Source organism: Pongo pygmaeus, chromosome 3 (genome assembly GCF_028885625.2).
Source record: "Pongo pygmaeus isolate AG05252 chromosome 3, NHGRI_mPonPyg2-v2.0_pri, whole genome shotgun sequence".
NCBI lineage: Eukaryota > Metazoa > Chordata > Mammalia > Primates > Hominidae > Pongo > Pongo pygmaeus.
Genome location: NC_072376.2, coordinates 93,468,364 through 93,489,984, shown reverse-complemented (window position 1 = coordinate 93,489,984; position 21,621 = coordinate 93,468,364). Strand labels below are relative to the sequence as shown.

The 21,621-nt window shown below is 39.5% G+C and overlaps 1 protein-coding gene across 5 annotated transcripts in view; it reads left to right on the top strand.

Annotated features, from left to right (window-relative positions):
• Positions 1–3,273: 3,273 nt before the first annotated feature.
• Positions 3,274–21,621, top strand: part of PRKG2 (protein kinase cGMP-dependent 2) — a 120,876-nt gene continuing 102,528 nt past the window's right edge. The window contains exons 1-2 of one of the 5 annotated variants that reach the window (XM_063663796.1): positions 3,274–3,383; positions 14,004–14,477. In XM_063663796.1, coding sequence (XP_063519866.1) covers positions 14,017–14,477 — 461 coding nt within the window. In that variant the 5' untranslated portion in view covers positions 3,274–3,383; positions 14,004–14,016. Of the gene's footprint in view, positions 3,986–14,003; positions 14,478–21,621 lie in introns of all 5 variants that reach the window. The other 4 variants (XM_054486361.2, XM_054486360.2, XM_063663797.1 and 1 more) reach the window with 4 other exon arrangements.

Sequence of the window (21,621 nt, the reverse complement as noted above, 5' to 3'; positions counted from 1 at the left end):
GGGCAAAACTGGGAGGTTTCTGTGAAACACTTGGGCTGCTTGGGGACTTTTCTGTGTATAAAACAAGGGAAGACAGGCCTTTTATCATCCCCGTCTCCATAGGCTACCTCTGAACTTTGACAGTGTGAGAACTCTAGTGCTCTGGTGACAGTGCTTAGCAGAGACCAGGAGACCTAGTGGAGCAGAGGCTTACCTCGTGGGAGGAGGATTAGTCATGAGCATGTCCCACATTGCCCATGTGCTTAGATTAACATTGCAGACGGGCCTCTGAAGGGGCTGTGTTCCTCAGTCAATGGCAGAGAAAGGCCAGTGGATTTTGATTTCTCGTTGTCTTTGTAGAGGTAGAAGAAGTCAAGATTTTAGGGTCTGGAATTATATAGATTGGCTCTGCAACTTATTAGCCCTGTGAATTTGATCAAAGTTACTTAACTCTCTGAGTTTCCTTCTGCAGGTGTGCTTACCTCCTCAGGTCAAAGGAGTAAATGAGAAATTACATGGAAGCCTTTAACTCATGACACAAAGTCCAACATCACAGGCCAGATTCCTTCAGCCTGAAGGTGCTTCCTCCTCACTCCCTGTCTCACTCTTACTCACCTTAAGTTTAAATGCCCTCCACTTTTTTTTTTTTTTTTTTTTCCGAGAGACATTATTCCTAAGCCCCTGTAGCAGACTCTAGATTGCCTACCCAGCATCCACTGCCATCCTCTCCTTTTTATTCCGGTATGCGCTTCTCAAAGAATGCAATCGGGAAGAGTTAGGAACCAGTCCTGCAGAGCCTAAGAGCCTGGGAATGGTGATTCCCCCCTCCACCTCCAGCATTTAGGTGTGAGCACATGCTCAGTTTGGATTAATGGCAGGTGAGAAGTCTCCTGGAAGCTTCCAAGAACGATTTCCCGACTCTGGAAAAGAGACTCTCTGCGACCTTTGGGCACTGTTGGGACTGCCCATAATAAACGGAGTTGTTCCAGTCATCCTGGGGCCATGGGTGGAGCAGCCCCAGGGACGAAGCTGCCGTACTGGGAATGGCAGGGGGAATAACGGGAACAGGTCAGGGCCTTCCCAGACACAACTGTGTTCCTGAATTCACCAAATAGAGCCTCCTGACCTTGGAACTTCTTGACTTGTGAAACAGTAAGTTTCCTTATAATTTAAGCCATTCTAAATTGGGTTAATTATTAATTGCAGCCTCCCACATCTAAATTATAACCCCACATTTTTTTCTTTCATTTTCCTTCACAGTATTTCTCCCATATATGCTTACTTTTGTGTTTACTTATTTAATGTCTGTTTCTCTCACTGGATTGTACACTCTAAGTTGGCAGAGATCACAAGTTAATTTTGTTCACCATTGAATTCTAAGTGTTTAGCACTGGGCCTGAGACGCAGGAGCTGCTGAAAGCACATTTGTTGAAAGACTAAATAAAAAGCTCAAAAAATGGTCACTTTCCTTCTCTTCCTCCGCTTCCTTGTTCAGCATGGTAGAGTTGTAGATTTGACAGAGCACAGGATTGCTGGGAGGGAACTTAGGTTCCCCCTCAAACTCTTCCTAGCTGGGTGACCCTGGGCAACAGCCTGCACTGCATCCACAGCTTTCAAGCTTTTACTTCAATGAACGGTAAGAAAGTACATACGACCCAGTTGACCCAGTGTGCGTGCATACTCTGCTATTTTTTATTCCATTTGGTATCATTTTAGAAATGCTGGCTTTGACCCAATACATCAATTTTATAATCCATTAATTAGCAACTCATTGTTTAAAAAAGCCCAGGACTCAATGAAATGTAAGGACTTTGCAGCACTATTCACAATAGCAAAGTCATGGAGTCAACCTACGTGTCCATTAAGGGGTGATTGGATTTACAAATGTGGTTTTATATTATATATATATACATATATATAAAATATATACACACACTATGGTGGTATACACATACACACATTGTGTACCTATCACCTGAAAAATTGGGAAAAATTTTTTTGATTCAAGGGTACTACACACACACACACACACACACACACACACACACACACAATGGAATACTACCCAGCCACAAAAACAATGAAATCATATCTTTTGCAGCAACATGGATGGAACTAGAGGCCATTATCCTAAGTGAAATGACTCAGAAACAAAGTCAAAAACTGCATAATCTCTTATAAGTGGGAGCTAAACAATGGGCAGGCATGAACATCCAGAATGGAATAACAGACACTGGGGACTCCAATAGGTGGGAGGGTGGGAGGTGGGTGAGGTAGGAAATACAACTTATTGGGTACAGTGCACATTATTAGGGTAATAGGTGCGCTAAAAGCCCAGACCTCACCACTATGTGTTATGTCCGTGTAACGCGACTGCACTTGTACCCCTGAATCTAAAATTTTTTTTTAAAGTGAAGACTTTGAAAATCTGTTTTTCTCCTTTTTGTCATTAAATCGCTTATAAAAATTCAGCCCATCAACTTAAAAGTCCATTATTACAGTGACATACAATTACTTATTTTCTCTTTTCCTGTGGAATTCTTCCTCACTCCTTTCTCCTCTAATTTTTTTTGAGGTCTTTATAAAATGTACAGACTCTGGGATAGCTTCATGAAAAAGCACTTTGTGTACTTTCGCGATTTTCCTCCAGTTAGCACAAAAACAAACAGGACTATGTTCCTCCTCCTCTGAAACTTAATGGTCTCATTCAACATATTTTATATGGGCCTCATTTTTTATATAAGTTTATGTATGTAACAGTGTATACAAATGTTACATGAGCCCCACTGCCACCATGTGGTTTAAAAACCCAAGAGAGTTGGTTGTAACATTCTCTAGATGCACAGTGAGGAATAGACCCTCACTATGCTTTCCATCTCTCAACACAGAAACTGCCCTTGTACTCCGTGAATTTGCTGGTGAAATTCCTCTGGGGGCAGAAGGAAAGGGAAAAAGCCACATGGAGATCTCACAACTCCAGAGCACAGCAAATAATGCGGTGGGGTGTACATATATATTTAGAAAACCATATTGCACCCTTCAGGAAAAAAAAATGTACTCAAAAGGCGATGAGAGACCATTATCTGCTTGGGTGATCAAGAAAGCTCCCTGCCCAAAGACCTGCAGATTCGGAAGGTATAATCTCTGTCCCTCGAAACTGGATTCAACCCCTGCCCCCAGCATCACGTGAACTGGCAAACTAGATGTAAGTTTTGGCCCCAGCGTCCGGGAGGGGCGCGTCGACAAGCTGCTTCGGGGTCACATGTCTTCGTAGAAAGGCATTGGTGTGACAGAGGAGGGCATGTCCAGGGTACGTGCGCCTGTTTGAGCTCTGGGAGGGAAGGCGAAGTGGAGAGAGCCTGCAGTGAAAACAGACTGGAAGGATGGAGGAAAGGGAGGGGAAGGTAAAAATGAACACCTCCCTGAACTTTCCACTCCCCTCGTCCCACACACTTGAAATAGAAATAATAACATGAACAAAAATGCTTACAACCACGATGTTATCGCCCTACTTAAGTTGCCTCACTCTGGAGGGTATGGGGTATAAAGTGCAGACTGCGGCTGTGTCGGGAGTAAAGGTTCGGGCTAGTGTGGGTGCGGGCGCGGGTGACCCCACCTTTAGGGAAGCCGGCGCCCTACTCTCCAGGCAGTAGCCCCGGCTGACCCCCTCCCTCCTTCCCTCCTCTCTTCCCTCCCTCCCTGCGTGTCTCCTCTGCACCGGCCCCCGCCGCGGAGCCAGGCGGCAGCACCGACGCCGCCGCAGCTCCTGCCCGCATCGCGCTAACCCGCGCCCCCGGCTCACACGTAGCCGGAGCGACTGAGCCGGCAGCCCCGGGCCCACGTTGCGCACCGTGTGCACGGCGGGGCTGGCTGAGCTGACCTGCGCTGAGCTCCGGCGCCGCAGGCGGCTGGGGAGGGCGGCGTGGGAGAGGACGCTGAGACGCAGGGGCGGCCGCGCCGAGGTGACAAGCTGCGCACCTGGAAAGTTACCCGGCTGTCTGGTGAGGTTCGTGGGCCGGGGGTCTTGGGCGCCGGGGTGTGAGGGCGCGAGGGGAGGGACGGGGTCGGGGTGCGCGCGTGTGCATGCTGTGAATGCGTTGCGCGATGTGCGCATCTATTCCACACCCAGCCGGTCTCTTGCTTGTGCTGTTCGAGTGTGGACGTGTGCACGCGTTGCATTCGCTCGGTGTGGCAGCGTTTCGTGAGCTCCTGGAGGCAGGGAAAGGCTACTTGTGTTTAGAGGTTCTGTTGAGGGCGGGAGGGGCTCAGCCCCAGTGGGGAGTCCTCAGGGTTCTCTAGGTTTAGCGAGGAGCAGCGGTGGAGGCTGTTGCTCCGAGCTAGGGGCTTGGCGGTGCTGTCAGGGCTTGCGCTCCCGGCTTTGCTTCGTCGAGCTCTGGGTAGTTGCTAGGGGACAGTCCTCAGGCGAGGACTTTCAGGAGTCCTGGTAAACTTGTGTGGGTGTCCTTTTGTCACTCTCGGCACCGTGAGGCGCTTTCATATTTCTGTATTTCTCGGTGATGAAGAAACAAGAGCAAACAAAGCCCAGAAACCAGCCACTTTGGGGATGAGAGAAGAAATAGGTTCAGTTTTGAGAAGAACTACGGTGCAACTACAAAGCAGCTGAGGCCAGAGCTGACAATAAAAACGATGCATGCAAAATTAGTAGGTAGGAAGGGTGACGCTGGGACAAATGCCTTGATTTCCTTATCTTCATCTTGTTCCCCAAGTTCCCAGGGGCTTTTTCTTTCTTCTTCTTCTTTTTTTTTTTAAGGAAGAGAGCGACATACACCTACCCCCCACCCCACCACACCCCCATACTTAGAGTTTCTTAGAAATTGTCTCTTTTCTTTGCAAGTTTCTATTTAACTCATGAAGAAGGCGATCATCCCACATAACATACACTAGCTGTTTTCAGTACTCCTGTTTAGTTTTGCACAGGAGGGTATGAGCTAATATGGTAGAGAATTCTCTATGGAGAATTAGAGCGCATCCTCTCCATTGGAACGCTGTGTGACTAAGAATAAACGACCTGAAAAGATGATGCCCAGCGATCTTTCTCTTTTACATGAAATCCTTAACTCCAGTTCTATGAAGTCATTACAAGTGAGGCTAATGAGAATTCACCTCACAGTGAAGGCATATGTTGCCTGGCTGTTGCCCAAGTCCTGTGATCCCTTATTGTCTTGCTTCTTCCAGGCTATTTTGCCTATGAATTATCTCTTCTTCTCCCACGTTTTCGTTTTTCCTATCTCCTGTGCTTCATTATCCTGGAGCTACAGACATTTTCAAGTTTTCATTATTTTAAAAATCCCTCACAGGAACCGTGATATTGTCTTGCAGGCTCTACTCTTAGTGTCAGCTCTTTCCACGGTCCTTTGTAGTTGAGTGTCTATCCCCACTCTTCTTTGACAAATCAGATTCAGCACTTTTCTCTCTGATCTCATTTGCTGTGACAGGCCTGTGGGATGTGAGGTACAGCCTGCTCACCTCTTAAGGATCTTATCTGCATGGCCTTTCTGATGCTTCTCCTAAATCTCTTATTGGTACACGTGTTCCTTCTCCTTTGTGGTTTGCTTCTCCTCCTCTTCTCCCACAAATAATATCCACAGATATTACCTATATGTTCATAGGTAACAATAGAGACATTCCTTTCTTACCTCCGTTAGTGATCTCATCTACAAATGATACTTCAAGTCTTCTATGGAGCAATCTCTTCCCTTGACTTTTCTTTTTTGCTTCTACCTGCTAGACATTTGCATCATGATGACCCACAAGCATTTCAAACTCAATATATGTAAATCCAGACTCATTACTGTCTTTTCAAAGCATGCTCATTCTCCTGACTTCTGTCAGTGCTACAGTGTCTAGCCCATACACGGTGCCCTATGTGTTCTTTTTGAATGACTGAATGAATGAAGAGTAGATAGTACTACTTTCCTTCAAGCCTCCTAAGATCAAAACATTGAAATCATTTTGATTGCCCTCCCATGCACATCCATTTAATTACTACATTAGAGATGCTATCCTGCAGTGTTCCTCCTACTCATCCTCTTCTTTTAATATTAATCTCTTCACATCCTCTCTCACTTAAACCAAAGCAGTACCTTCTTACCATATCTTAAACAGTTTTCTTTCCAACCTCATATAGACCTAGACACTCTTCCTCTCCTCATCGCTAATATCCTGGGCACTTGCATCCAATTCATCAACTTCAGCCTCTATTTATGTATCAATAACTGCTTAATATTTTCAGCTTTCCTCTTTCTTTAGCTTTTCTTGTCCCTCATTTCTTACTGCTCACTAAACTTCTTTACCTTAAAGTTTCCACTGATGCTTCAAACTGAGTATATCCAAAATTAAATTCACTGTCCTATCCCTCAAATCTGCTCCTCATTTTGGTCAATGACATTACCTTTTACCCAGTTGCCACAATATAAACTTTCAAATCCTCATCGTCTTTCTTCTTGCCACCACTCAAAAATTCTGTCAGCTATGATCTTGTGACCTAGACTTACAGACCTACATTTCTGTGTGTTTGCTTGTTTATCTGTTAATGTAGCCCCCAAAATAGCTGAATTTGGCAGTCAAATATAGGATATGTGGCATTCATAAAATTCACCGCGAACATTCTGCTGGGGGGGTGGGAGGGAGGCACTTTAAAGAGATAAGTAACCTCCAGAGTAGCTGCAACTTTGGTACAATAAGGTCATATGATTTCCTGAAAAGAGAAAGTTTTTCTCCAGCCAGGATGCCGTGGACAGAGAAAACAAGCAGTAGATTCCAAACTGAGCCCCGGGTCAACAGTCACAAAGTCGGATGGACAGATACTTTTAATTGTGGCATTGATGTGAAAGTGAGCTGTTTCTCACAAGAACAACTCTGTGTGGTTTGCTTCAGGGAGAAGAATCAGGGATTTATATATTCAATTATTTTCTAAAGGAACTTTAGAGAGACAAGCTAATGGTAACACAAATGTATCGGTTTCCTATCCACCTAGAATATTATCTGTAGAAGACTGTATAATTCACTCTTCTGATTTCCAGCTCAACTGCCCATTATCATTAAAAAATCAATTCTGGTTTCCATGATTTATTGAAGGGAAGGACATTGCAGTATTACATATAGCTGTAACTTTTATTGAATCTCATATGGCAATGTTTTTCTCTCTGGCTACCACGGAGATGGTCAGTTTTTTTCTTGAGTTCAAGAAGTTCAAGTCATTAAATAGTGTTGGGACTCTGAGCTTTAATCCTGAAACTATCACCTCCTATTTGGATTGGTGCAATAGTGTCTTCCCTTGTCTTACTTCCTCTAAGCTCTTTTTACCCCATTCCTTATTTATGAGAATATTATTTTCCTAAAGGACAAATCTGACCACATAACTAGAAAATTTAGTGTATCTTAAGATTCAGATACCATAATGTGGCATAGGAAATTTTTCAGTATCTTACTTTTTCAGTTTCATTATTCATTACTCTCCTTCCATCCATCACACATTTCAGCCTGTCCCTTGGCTGTGCTATCAGCTTTCTTGCATTCATTTCTTAATACATAATTCTTTTCTTAAACTAATAGACTTTCTATTTTATAGAAATTGTACATTTATAGAAAAATTGAGTAAAAAGCACAGAGTTCCTATATACCCACCTCTCAGCACTTTCCCCTGCTCTTAACATCTTTCATCAGTATGGTACATGTGTTACAAGTGATGGAACAAATATTGATGCATTATTATTAAAGTCCATAGTTTACATTGGGGTTCATTCCTTTTGTATATTCCACGGGTTTTGACAAATATATAATGAAATGTGTATATCATTACAGTATCATATTGAATAGTTTTACTGCCCTATAAATGTTCTTTCCCACGTATTCCTTTCTGTCTTTCCCCAAGCTCCTGGCAACCACTGATCTTTTTATGGTCTCCAAGTTTTGTCATTTCCAGAATGCTATACAGTTGAAATCATACAATGTATAGGCTTTTCAGATTGGCTTCTTTCACCCAGCAATATGCATTTAAAGTTCCTTCATGTCTTCTCATTGGCTGATATTGCTTTTATTATTGAATAATATTCTATTATATGGATATGCCACAGTTTGTTTATCCGTCTACCTACTGAAGGACTTCTTGGTTGCTTCCAGGTTTTGGGAATTATAAACAAAGCTGCCATAAACATTCATGTGCAGGTTTTAGTGAAAACATATGTTTCGTATCAGTTGGGTAGATACCAAGGAGCATGATTACTGGCTTGTAGAGTAAGAGTATATTTAGCTTTGTCAGAAGCTGCCAAATTGTCCCCTAATGTAACTATATCATTTTGTATTCCCACTAGCAATGAATGAGCATTCCCGTTGCTCCATATTCACACCAGCATTTGGTGTTGTCAGTGTCTTGGATTGTAGTCATTCTAATAGGTGTGTAGTGGTATCTCATTATTGTTTAAATTTGAGATTCCCTAATGACCTGTGATGTTGAGTATCTTTTTATATGCTTATTTACCAACTGTGTGCCTTGTTTGGTGAGGTGTCTGCTCAGATCTTTTGCCCATTTTTCAGTTGGGTTGTTTGTTTTCCTATTATTGAGTGTTCAGAATTAGACATATGTTTTAGAAGTACGTTCTCTCAGTCTATGGCTTGTTTTTTCATTCTCTTCTCTTTTTTTTCAGAGCAGAAGTTTTAAATTTTAGTCAAGTCAAAATTATCATTTTTTTTCTGTCTATGAATCAGGGTTTTTGGTCTTTTATCTAAAAAGTCATCACAAAACCCAAGGTCACCTAGAATTTCTCCTATGTTGTCTTTTGGGGGTTTTGTAATTTTGTTTCTTACATCTAGGTCTGTGATCCATTTTAAGCTAATTTTTGTGAAAGTTATAAGATCGGTATCTAGATTCTATTTTTTAAAAAATTAATGCCTAGTTGTTCCAGTACAATTTGTTAAAAAGACTATCCTTTCTCCATTGATTTGTCTTTGCTCTCTTTTGTATTCTATGATCTTTGGATCAGTTGACTGTACTGTTTAGGTCTACCTCTGGGATCTCTGTTCTGTTCCATTGATCTACTTGTCTATTTTTTCACCAATACAACACTATATTGATTACCATTACTTTATTAGTAAGCCTTAAAGTTGGATAGTATCAGTTCTCCTTCAATATTGTGTTGGTTTAGTACATGTTTTCTGTTCAATAAATTTTTCTTCTAAGATAAGTTGTCTTGTTGGGTAAATAATGTTAACTGTAATAATAATAGTAATATTTAATATTTCTTAAACAAATATGATATGCTAATACCTGTGCTAAATTTTCATCATGATTTATCTCATTTAATCCTCTAAAAGCTGTAAATGACAGGCAGCATTATTTTGTCTATCTCTCTATATTTCTATCTTTTTCTTCCATTATTGACACTCAAGTATCTTGCCTGAGGGCATATAGACCACTAAATGAAAGTGCTTCCACTGGGACTCTGGATCCATGACCTTAGCCAGCACCATACCATCTCCCATATTGACAGATATACATGTAGCTATACACACACATCTATATATGTGTGTGTGTGTTTGTCTGTGTATATTTATAACAGACTCCAGATGGGTAGAGAGAGAAATAGATATTATCTAGACCAGAGCCAAGATTCTGGTTTCAAACTGCTATAGGACTGGAGGAAAAACAGAAAACAAAGCTTAATTCCTCCCACATTGACTGCCAGGTGTTAATCCGCCTGCAAGCGCCTTCACAGTCACTTTTTCTTTTCTTTTCTTTTTTTTTTTTTAATTGAAAACTAGTTTATTGAACTCTTATTATGTGCCTGACACTGTTTTAAGTTCTTTGTGTACATCATCACCTTTGCTTTTCTTATGTCTCTTCTAATTACCTCTTGGTGGGCAGCAATTTCTAAATGGCGATTACATTAATATAATAATTTGTAGTCTTGTATAGTTTCCTCTCTTCTAGTGAAATGCCACTACTCATTCAATTGCTGTCTCCTATACCTAACTGCAGAAGAGTATTGCCTCCAGAGTGAACTACGGTTTTTGGTTGCCTTCAAACATAATTAGGTGGGCCTCTGTGTTTTAAGCATTTCATTGCAATGTGTGAAAATAAATAGGGGCTACATGAGGGAATTACAGAGCTTCAATTATTGAGTCCTTGTAGTTATGAACTGGCTCTGTGTCATTCGTAATTCTTTTTTTGTCTCCATCTTTTGGTGGGGAACTTGTTTTCCAGGCTGTTTGTTTCCAAATGACTTCTTTTCTCAATGGAAGATAGAATCCAGGCAAAGTAAGAGTCCGTTACTCCCGGCCACCCCCTCCCAAAGCAATAATGTGCATCTTTAAAGAGTTTTGTCATTTGAGAGGCTGAGGCAGAAGGATGGTTTGAGCCCAGGATTTCGAGACCAGTTTGAGCAACATAGTGCGAGACCCCAACTCAACAAGAAAATAAAATCAGTCAAGCATGGTGGTGTGCCTCTGTAGTCCTAGCTACTCTGAAGGCTGAGGCAAGAGGGTCACTTGAGCCCAGGAGTTTCAGGTTATAGTGACTGCACCACTGGCCACTGCATCTCATGGCTGCAGAATGAGACCCTGTCACAAACAAACAAACAAAAACCCACAAAAGACTCTTGTTGGAAGACATTCAGTTTACTAGACTTCTGTCCTACCCAGAAATGATCCCCTCTGGGTTTTCTTCACACCAAGATATTAATTGCCTATTTGTAGTTACATACTATAATAAGAGCTGCTTACCTACTTCATGTCTGATACCTGCCAGGCATTGTATGGAGTACTTTACAAACGTAATAATCATAGTAACCCTATGAGATGGATATAAATATATTCCCTTTTGTAGATGAGAAAGTAAGACTCAAAGATTTTTAGGAATATATAGAAGATTGAGAAAGAGCAGATTGTTTTATAACCCTAATTGGCCTGACTCTATTGCTCATGTTAAATTCTGATCTTTATCTCCAGACTCATTTCTTATTGCATCATGTGCTGCCCTCTGACTGTAAGAATGATTTTAATAACCTGCATTGCCAGACTGATGGAGCAACATCCTATGGCTCATTTCTCCTTGTGGCTAGCAATACATATTTGAGAAATAGCTTATCTTAGTGACTGATACAGGAAACAGAGTGAATCTAATTAGCTTTTATGAAGCCAGAGACTTGAAACCTTGGCTTCAGGGACAGCAATATTTAAATGGATGAACTAAGTAAGAAATCAGACTAGTATTGAGCCATTTAGTAACTTACTTATGTATCTTTTTTTTTATGTTTCTTTTTTTTCTTTTATTATTATTATTATTATTATTATTATTATATTAGTGACTTGAAAGATGAGTTAGTTACTCTCATTTTACCCCTCTTTGAAATTCTAAATAGCTTGAAAGATTTACACAGCTTCCAACTAAACCAGAGGATAATTGGTGTTTTGGGAGAATTTAACATCCTCTACCTAACTGTGCTTCAAGTTTGTAAAATTTTTGGATTGGAACAGAATTTTTTGAATACCATCCATAGAGCAAAAATGATTCTAAGCCTTTTCATATTTGTAATGCTAAAACTGTTTTCTGTGTCAAATTTGACTGCAAATCCATGATGGGATATGCCCCTAATATGGTATATGATACTTTGGTCTTAGTAACAATTTTTCCATGAACAAAAATGAGTTAGTTGTTAGTTTAATATTAGATTGGAAAGTGTTTGTGCATGCTCTTTTATTTATAAGGCAAATCCTTTTCCTCCTACCATCACATCTCCCTTCTTTCTCTACTGACCTAAGAATACTTCTCCATGAACCAAGAAGGCTGTCTAGAAAATGGCTCACTGATGCATGTTAAAAACGTGTGTACACGTTAATTTCAGATTTTTTGGAGCACCTTTCTTATGCTTGTAATTCATAATCTCATTCAGGTTCATTCTCAGATTTCAATATAACATATTCTGAATTGCTTATTCAGGATACAAGTATGTCCAGGGCTACTTCTTTGAATTCTAGTCTCTTCATCCTTCTTATACGTTCATAATACATAAGATCAGTAAATGCTGCCAAGTCAACAGAAACTTAAAGGTTGAACCTGCCACATCTCTGCAACATATTAAGGCAATTCTCCAAAAGCTAATGTTTATTAATGACCACTTTGAACCTGAATTCTATGAGAAATATCTAGGTGTTTCAAGATTGCTTTTATAAATGCATTTGTTTTTTGCACCATCCGTTGTAGGCAGTCTGCATTGACTGTTTGGTCACATCTGTTTGAAATCTAGATGCTGTGTTACATCTTTGCATCTGTGCCTTTGCTGTTGTAGAGGTCACAATTATTCTGGTAGAACTAGTGAAAAAACTCTAAGTATTTCACTTCTATTTAAGTTTGAAGTTTGGAGGGAGAGAGGGGCAGATGTGTGGGTTATAAAACTGTGAAGTTTCATTTCTTCTGATTTGAGATAATCAGAAGTAATTCAAGCTTAGTTTACAAGTGTTATAATGCTTTTTGGGTTATGGCTGTTGTATTAGTCTGTTCTCATGTTGCTATTATAATAAAGACATACCCGAGACTGGGTAATTTATAAAGGAAAGAAGTTTAATGGACTCACAGTTCCACATGGCTGGGGAAGCTTCATAATCATGGCGGAAGGCGAAGGAAGAGCAAAGGCAAACTCCCCTTTATAAAACCATCAGATCACATGAGACCTATTCACTATCACGAGAACAGCATGGGAAAGACCCGCCCCCATGATTCAATTAGCTCGCATTGGGTCCCTCCCACGACATGGGGATTTATGGGAGCTACAATTCAAGATGAGATTTGGGTGGGGACACGGCCAAACGATATCAGCTGTCAAAAACTGTATGTGCAAAAATATGAAGTTTAAATAGTTAGTCTAAAAAGCCTTTAAACATTATAATAATTAATCAGAGCAGTATTTCCCAAAGTTCACATATTCAAGTCTACTTTTGTGATTCTGCCCATATGTGCTTATTATCTGCAGATGATTTGTTTTTATTTTCATTGAATTGACTCAGTAAACCTAAATACCTAGTTTAGTCTTCACTGAAGCAATAATAACAATGAGATCACAACTTTGTGGTGATAGTTATTTCTATTTCAAATACATATTGAAATAAATACATAGCTATTAGACTAAAACAAGTTCTGAATAAACTAAATCATCCCTCATAACCCCTGATCTGCATACCACATCTGGAGACTCACTAGATTCATGATTACTTTGGGGCCTGAACCGAAGATATTCATTTTTTTAATTTTTGAAATTTTCATAACTTCCCACACTACACCAGCGTAGGAGGACATTCTTAATAGGAAAAGAACAGAGCCTTGCAGCATGGGTCATGCATTTTGGAGATCCTCCACTTTGGACATAAAGTAGAGGATGCAGAACAATTTTAAAACTCTTCTTCTTGTTGGTGACCACAATTCAGAAGTGTTTTAGCAGTGAGTGTTATCAGAAATGCAAAACTTAATAGATACATACAGCAGGAGGAAAGTGCTAATCAACCATCACCAACTCTGCTTCCGTCTTCCGAGAAATGCAGATGTGTAATTTTCTAAATCTGGGGAAGGTTTCTTACTGTTGCCGCATGGGGAGCTGTGAAAGTTGTGACATTTCGATGCCTCTGTTGTTGTAGCTGCTCATTTGCATTTTATCTTTGCCATGCTGACATCCAAATCACAGTTTTGTTGTGATGCTTTTGGCAGCTGTTCAGAGAGACTGTCCAGAGAAAACAGCAGGTAACTCAGACCATTTGTGCAAAATGTTAGGTGTGATACTTATGCGTTCAAAGGGACAGGTAAGAATGAACCCAAATGCCAACTCCTCTTCATGGAGGGAAAAAAGAAATCAATAGATAGCTTTTTTTTTTCTGGAAACATGGGGAAATTTATTGCTTTTCAAACAATGATGATTGCTGTGTTCCTATTTATGAAACAAGATAGGAATGAGAGGAATGGTGGGAACTGTTGGGAAGTGAAACTCCACTTGATACTTCCCAATTCTGTGCCCTCTCAGGTCCCTGAGCAAAATGGGAAATGGTTCAGTGAAACCTAAACATTCCAAGCACCCAGATGGACACTCTGGGAACCTCACCACTGATGCTCTGCGGAACAAGGTGACAGAGCTGGAGAGAGAGTTGAGGAGGAAGGATGCTGAGATCCAGGAACGGGAGTACCATTTGAAGGAGCTGCGGGAGCAGCTGTCGAAGCAGACTGTGGCCATTGCTGAACTCACAGAGGAGCTCCAGAACAAGTGCATCCAGCTGAACAAGCTGCAGGATGTGGTGCATATGCAGGGAGGAAGCCCGCTTCAGGCTTCTCCAGATAAAGTGCCTCTTGAGGTCCACCGGAAGACCTCTGGATTGGTCTCTCTCCATAGCAGGAGGGGAGCAAAGGCTGGTGTGTCTGCTGAGCCAACAACCCGGACCTATGACCTGAACAAACCCCCTGAATTTTCCTTTGAGAAAGCAAGAGTCAGAAAAGACTCCAGGTAAGAAATTTCCGCACCCTTTAAACTCAGATGGCCTTAGTATTGTGAAATATGAGAGTGATATTTATAAGCCTCCTTAATGATAAAGAACATATTAACCCTTTCAGATTTTGGGGTAGAGGGGTTTTTGAAATGATTTTGTTTTGCAAAAAAATCTCCCATTGGGCAGAAGTTTAAAGCAGAAATTGTACTATATATATCTCTCTGTGAGGAGCTCAGTTTACTGACAGTTATTTCTATTATCTTGAAAACCCTAGGGGTGTGAAATAGTATTAGAAAGTGTACACTTCTCTTTCCAGAGGAGTGAACTTAAAAATGTACACACATCACAGTGAATTGTGACTGTTAGCCAAAAAAAAAAAAAAAAAAAGAAAGTCACATTTTAGTAGTCTTCAAGTGTCATGAAACAGGAACATGCTGGAGCCTCAAAGAAAGATGAATTCATTCATTCATTCCAGTTTATGTTGGTCTCTACTCTCTGCCAGCCACTGTGTTAGATGCTAGGTATGCCTCAGTGAATAGAAACAGAGCCTTTCTAGCAGGGGCGGTAAACAGTATACACAGAAACAAGTCAGCGATGTGTAATTATTAATTGGAATCAATAATATGATAAAAGCCAATACTATAGCAGGTGGTATCTGGAATGAAGGGAAAGGAGGTCAGGGAGACAACAGGAGCAGGCTTGTCATGAAGGCCTGGCTGAGGAAGTGACCTTTAACAGACTTCAAGGAGCATGAACCAGGCAGGAAGAGGATTTCAGGCAGAGGCAACAATTAAAAGCTAGAATTACTTTTAAAAATTTAAGTTTTTAAAAGAGCATATAAATATTTGCCACTGCATTCATGTATAGGGATGTGTGTGTGTGTGTGTGTGTGCACGCACATGTGTGTGTATACATTTCTTTATGGGCAAAAGTTTGATTTTCTGGGTCAGGAAAGACTCATTAGAAACATCAAGAGTTAGGGTTCCCTTCCTTTACTATTTTTAACTGAGTATTTATTAATTGAAATTAAATCTTTTGCCTTGATAATGCTTTGGTCGAGCCTGAATCTCTATTGCAAAATGCAAGATTTGTGAAATTAAAACAAATTTTAACTTATTCACGAATGTAAGTATTATAAATTAAGATACAACATCTGACCCAGACAAACAAATGATCAATTTTAACAACAGAATTATAAAGGGAGGTTTAATTAATCAGTTTGTTGACAGTACTGGAAGCACAGTGAATGATCAATAAATATTTGTGAAGGAAGTTAGTGATGCCAGATTATTAATTATAATATCCTGTGACTGAAAGAAATTTGATTAATATTGGATTTCAGCAGTTTTATTAAGTCAAAATTTTTATTAGTCTAAAAATTTCTCATCTATTTCCTTTCAAAAGTAATAATTATTTTTAATGGTATGAATTCTGAAATTATAGATGGCACAAACTTATATTTGTTTTAAAAAACTGAACATCATCCAGTGTTCTCTTCTGTTATATCAGAGATATATGAACTCTACATAGTATATGTATATATATACATATATAATAATATTACAGAATGTGCATTACATTACTATATATGTACACGTAAGTATAATCTATTATTTACTCACAAAAATGTTACAAATAGCAATGTACTTTTTTATGCAGAATGACATGTAAGAAAATTTAGTAGCAATTCATCTTCTTTGAACTTCTTCCTATATATGATACCAGATGTATTCTCTTGAACCAAGATTATGTTCAATTACTTTGTTCAAAGACTTATGCTCATCTTGAGGCAAAACACCACTCTCCTGGTGCTGAAAAATCTGAGATAAGCATATTTCCTTGCTTTTATTTAAGGATAAATTATTAGCTCTGCTATAACCAGGCAAAAAAAAATCAGTAGTTATATACAATTTCTGTGCCAAACCAGACTTCTTTCTGTCTGTCTATAGTGAATGGGATGCAGGAAGGATATTGTTTCTCCTGAATAAGGATTATTGATTATTCTCCTCACCATAAAGGCAAGCCAAGTGGATACAAGTCTGTGTTGTGGTCAGGATAAAGAAATGGGCTAATTGATTTCTTAATGATTAAGTCCTAAAGAGACAAAAACTGTATCATTCATGCCCTAACAATCCTCATCTGCTTTCACAGAGACTTGTGGTTCTAAATTGAATAAATAAAAAATGGAAACATTCTTTTTTAGTTGACTGGTTTGTACCTCAGTTTCCCTTGCAAAAAGTACAGATGCCTCCTTAAGTCTGAAATAGCTAGCTAAACACCAATAGTTAACTTTATCAATTCAGAAATTTAAAATTTTTCAATTTTTCAAAAATGCTCAATATTAAAATTCATTTTCCATTTCCAAATCGTTTCAGTATTGGCTAAAAGCCAAAAGTAAACTTTGAATATTTTTATATCCGTTTTATATTATACAGCCTATCAAAAATTTGTAAGAAACAATTTTCCAGAAGTTAGAGCATTAAAAGGATAGACGTGTCCCTCACTGATGAAAGGATGATGTACAGTATACATTAATTTGTCTACTTTTCTAAGCAGTTCCTGCTAGATATCAGAGATTTTAAGATCATCAGTCATAATGGCTCCTCTGTTTATTTTTTGGTTCTCCTAATTTATCTGTTGGACTTTTATAAAGTATCCTGCCTGAATTTATGGCTAAATCTGTTTCTATTAATATACATGTCAACTACATTTTGGATGAAGTTCACCCTTCCATACTGGATCAGAAAGCCACTGAATGGCTTTTCAGTTTTTTTGTCTAAGAGAGTATCTCTGATGAACACTTAACAGTGAGCAGGAAACTGAGGGGAGAGTCCTAGCTCTCCTTCAATCAACAATATTAGGGAGATATGAAGCACCCATAGAATCCAGAGAATAAAATTTGATGGAATGATAGATTCTGAATTTGTATATTCAGTTTCTATAATTCATGACACAGTATTCTATGATTTTGCTAAGGTACCTATGCTTAGTAATATCATAAGTGGTGAGTGAGCCTCTTCAATTGCTAGGCAGCTCCAGCTCATGCCAGCTTTATTGTCCTGTTTCCATCAAATATACTTTTATGGTCTGAAGGTGTAACTTAAATTGTCTAATTGTACCTCCCTACTTTATATGGAGGAACTCATAATGACACTCTACTGACAATAGGAAATTCTGGAAATTTGTTTCTTTCTAATTTCAAGGATCTGCATTTTAATATGAGGTTCTAGATTAAGTGCTGTCCAGCAGAACTTTCTTCAGTGATGGAAATATTCTATAATCCATGCTTTACGATATGGTAGCCAATAGCCAAATATGGCTATTGAGCACTTGAAATGCAGCTAGTGCCACTAAGAAACTGGATTTTTAATTTATTTTCTTACAAAGAAGCTTGAATCTGATGGATTTTTAATTTTAATTAATTTAAAAATTGAGTAGGCACATGTCTATTGCCTACTCTACTGAATACTGCAGTTCTAATGGTTTTGACTGTAACTGCTATTGCCTAAGATGGGAATTATGACTTAGTTTCGGAACCCTTTATAGACAAAGTGGGACCTATGTTCAGTTTTAGGACAATGCCACAGAAAATGAGTCTATGCCTGTGAGATTGAGGTGGGCACAATGTGGAATCACTGGTCAGCTGCACCCAACCTGCAGTATATCATAGCTCTTTGTAGGGACCTGGCTTTGTGCCTACTGACCATTTTAGATCCTCAAAAGCATGCAGCATGCAGTGGGCATGTATCCTGTTTCTATAACAGGCACTCAGCTTCATTGAAGTAGTATAAATTTCATGATGAATCAGGGTACTACAGTGTGTCAGATACTCTGATCTCTGATTTAAATTTAATATGTTGAACATCAGAAGACCTTAGAGCCATAGGAAGCATACAGATTGTTTGATGCTACCCCCCTTGCTAGAGAAGTAAGGACACAGGTACTGGGGAGTTACGGAATATACCATGGTTGGTGGCAGAGCTAAGATTAGAATCCAAGACTCTTGAAATCAGGATCAGTTCTTTTCCTCTTCAGTCCTACTCTAGTGTTCTAAGAACTACCCACATATGTGAAAGGCCTTGATTAGACCAGCCTGGGCACCAGTCTGCCTTATTATAATATGCCCCATTGATTGATATTAAGAGTGGTGGTGCTTCCGGGAGCTGTCTAGCTTCATCCATGTGGAGTTGAGCAGAGGTGGCCCATTGCATCGATGCCTACTAAGTTCTGGATCCTTAGAGCTGAGGTCTGTGAGAAAAGGACATTGAGAATGGGTTTGATCCACCTGATGGCAGCAACTGTGGCATATATGGAGGGTCACATATGGGTTCCTGAATAAGTACAGTGCTTCTCAAGGCTGAGAACTGAATATCGCCGGCAGAGAGGGCAGAGAAGAGCTCACATAGCGTTTCTGCCCGTGTCTGGTCTGCCTTGAGCACCAAGACAACCATGAATTCAGATGTCAGACCTTTTACTGAGATTAAGTTTTTCTTTTCTGTTTATGTAGATATTGTTTAGAAAACTTCATCAGAGCAAAATTAGGAGCTCATGCTGAATGTCTGGTGGAACACAGGCAAATTAATCAGAGACATCTGGCAAGTTGCTGGTATGACTGCATTTTGCTAGGGATGCTTAAACTATCATTTGAAACTATTCTTTCATGAAAAGGAAAGATAAAACAAAGACTTGCCATCTGACTTCAGATTTGACTCCAGTTTTAGGAAGGACAATTCGTTTTATCTGTCACTCCCACCGCAGGAGCAGAATAGGTAAAAGAAGAAAATGCTAGTGAGTCATACGTTTAAATAAGATGTGGAAAAGGACTGTGGAAGAATATGTTTGTTTTTATTTGCTTCCTTTCCAAAGCAGTACTGAGCATTTGAGGATGTGCACTACAGAACATGTTTTCTTTATTGAAGAGGAATGTTTCCATGGGAAAAAATATTTATATACCACTAATTATGTGCCAGTCACCACTCTGAATGCCTCGCAAATACTGAATCATTTAATCCTCACAATAAACCTATAAGATAGATATTATTCATCACTCCCATTTTATATATGAGAAAACTGAGGCATATAGAATTATATAACCTGCCAAAGGTTACGTAGAGTTTAATACAGGAAACAGAATTCAAAATCAGAAAACCCGCTGTCCAGATTCTGCTCTAATCATTCCTATAGATGATTTTTTCAAGATAACAATCAGAGGTGGACTCTTGACCTTTTTATTGGAAAGCCTTATTTAAAAATTAAATATATAATCAGAAATAATTTTTTTTTAAATGCAATGATTAGAAAAATCTCCCTGCTATTGTTATTTTTCCGTGAAAATGATTCTTCCAGAAAGTGCTACTCTATTAGCAGTTTGCAGGAGTGGGAACTTTTGCTGGGGAGGAAACACCCCTTTTTTCCCTTCCATGAAATAGTGATTCACATGTTGCCATATGAGAGGCTCTATATCTAGATTTTACATAGATAATTAAAGATTTTTAAGAGTGTATATACAGGCTTTTACCAGTTGGGCAGTTACAAAATTGGTATATATTCTCATAAATACTATTGTCTTAACCCGGGTCTTCAGAAAAGCAAAAATTGAAGCTGTCTGTATAGGATAAGGCATGGAAGAAGAAAAATAATCCAGTTTTGTGGTGATCTGATACCAAGAATCTATGGTGAAGGTAACTGGGTGATGTATCTGGTGAAAGTTGTCAGTATGCTTGAAAACAAAAGGTTATATTTCATAGTGATAGACAATGTGCATGTAGACACTCAGATCAAAACTAGCTACTCAGCGATGGGATGAAAAAACTAAGTTATTGGTTGGCTATTACATATCTGTCATTCTCCGTAATTAACTCGTGGAGACCTTAGACTTGCCTAATGAGGCATCAGTTTTTTGTTTTACTGAAGGTGAAATTAAAGCTCGGGGTCATTCGACTTGCTCCCGGTTGTAATGTTTGTATATTTTTGGAAACAGCTTTCCGATTGAGTCTGCCTGATGTCAGATGTGTATTCTCTACCGCAATGTGCACAACATTTATAGCCTGTGCAGCCTACAGTGTGAGTGGCTCCCCTTGGGGTTTTATAACCAGGCTGGGGGCTTTTTTGTGGGGGTGAGGTAGGGTGGGTGGTACCGTTAAGCTCCAAAAAAAGGAAGAGGTAAAAAAGCATGGAGGAATTTAGGAGCCTGACTGGAATTAAGTGGCAGCTGCCTTGACATCTAGATGAAGTTAAATAAGCTTTGGCAGCCGGTTTGAGTCCTGGCACCCAGCCAGTCTCCCTTTGTGCCTCTGTCTTTTCTTTTCTCTAGGAGCCAATGAGCTTTGGGCTCCGCTCACTCTGCTTCCCCACCTCAGCCCTCTCAGCCTCTCAAATGGTCTTCTGCTTAGTTGATATCTGCCCTTTAGTCCTTCTCACTTTATCCTTAAAACTTCTAGTCTTAGTTGCTAGGCATTAGGAAAAATATTTAATGAAGCCTTGGAAAACACTGAGGATTTGAAGGCTAATTGTTTTGAGTAGTCAAAGGTCTAAGAGCTCACTATTAGCACTGTGCTGATTCTGAGGAGCCTACCCGCGCCTTGTGGGCTACATTCCTAAGGGGATGCGCAATGCTATTTTTACACTACACAAAAACCATGGCACTTTTGGACCCAGTACCTAGCCTTGGCTTAGCAGCTTTAATGTCCAAGGTTCCCTTTACTCCTTCAGATTAATACATCCAATGCAACAAATATTTATTGAATACTGAATCAACGAATCCAATTCTTTAATATCTTCTTCTACATTTGCTTCCCTTTTCCTTATTTCTTCTTGTCTTCCCTCCTTCATTTTTTTTTCGCTAATTCTTTAATTTGGTTTCTTCCTAATCTTCTCTCATTCTCAATATCTGACTAGTCAATGGCCAATACTACCAATTTTGAGTATCTATTATTTGGTACACTCTGCTATGACCTATCTATAGTTATCTCACTTATTTTCACAGTTAACCTATCGGTAAGTATTATTATATGAGGCTTATTAAGAGTAAGTAACTAGCCCATGGTTATCACTAGTGGTGGCTAAGGCTTCTATAAACTCACCTAGATGTTAAAACATCTGCCTCTTAATCACAACAACTCTGAAATCTATTCTCATTTTATTTCGCTTGCTATCGTTTTA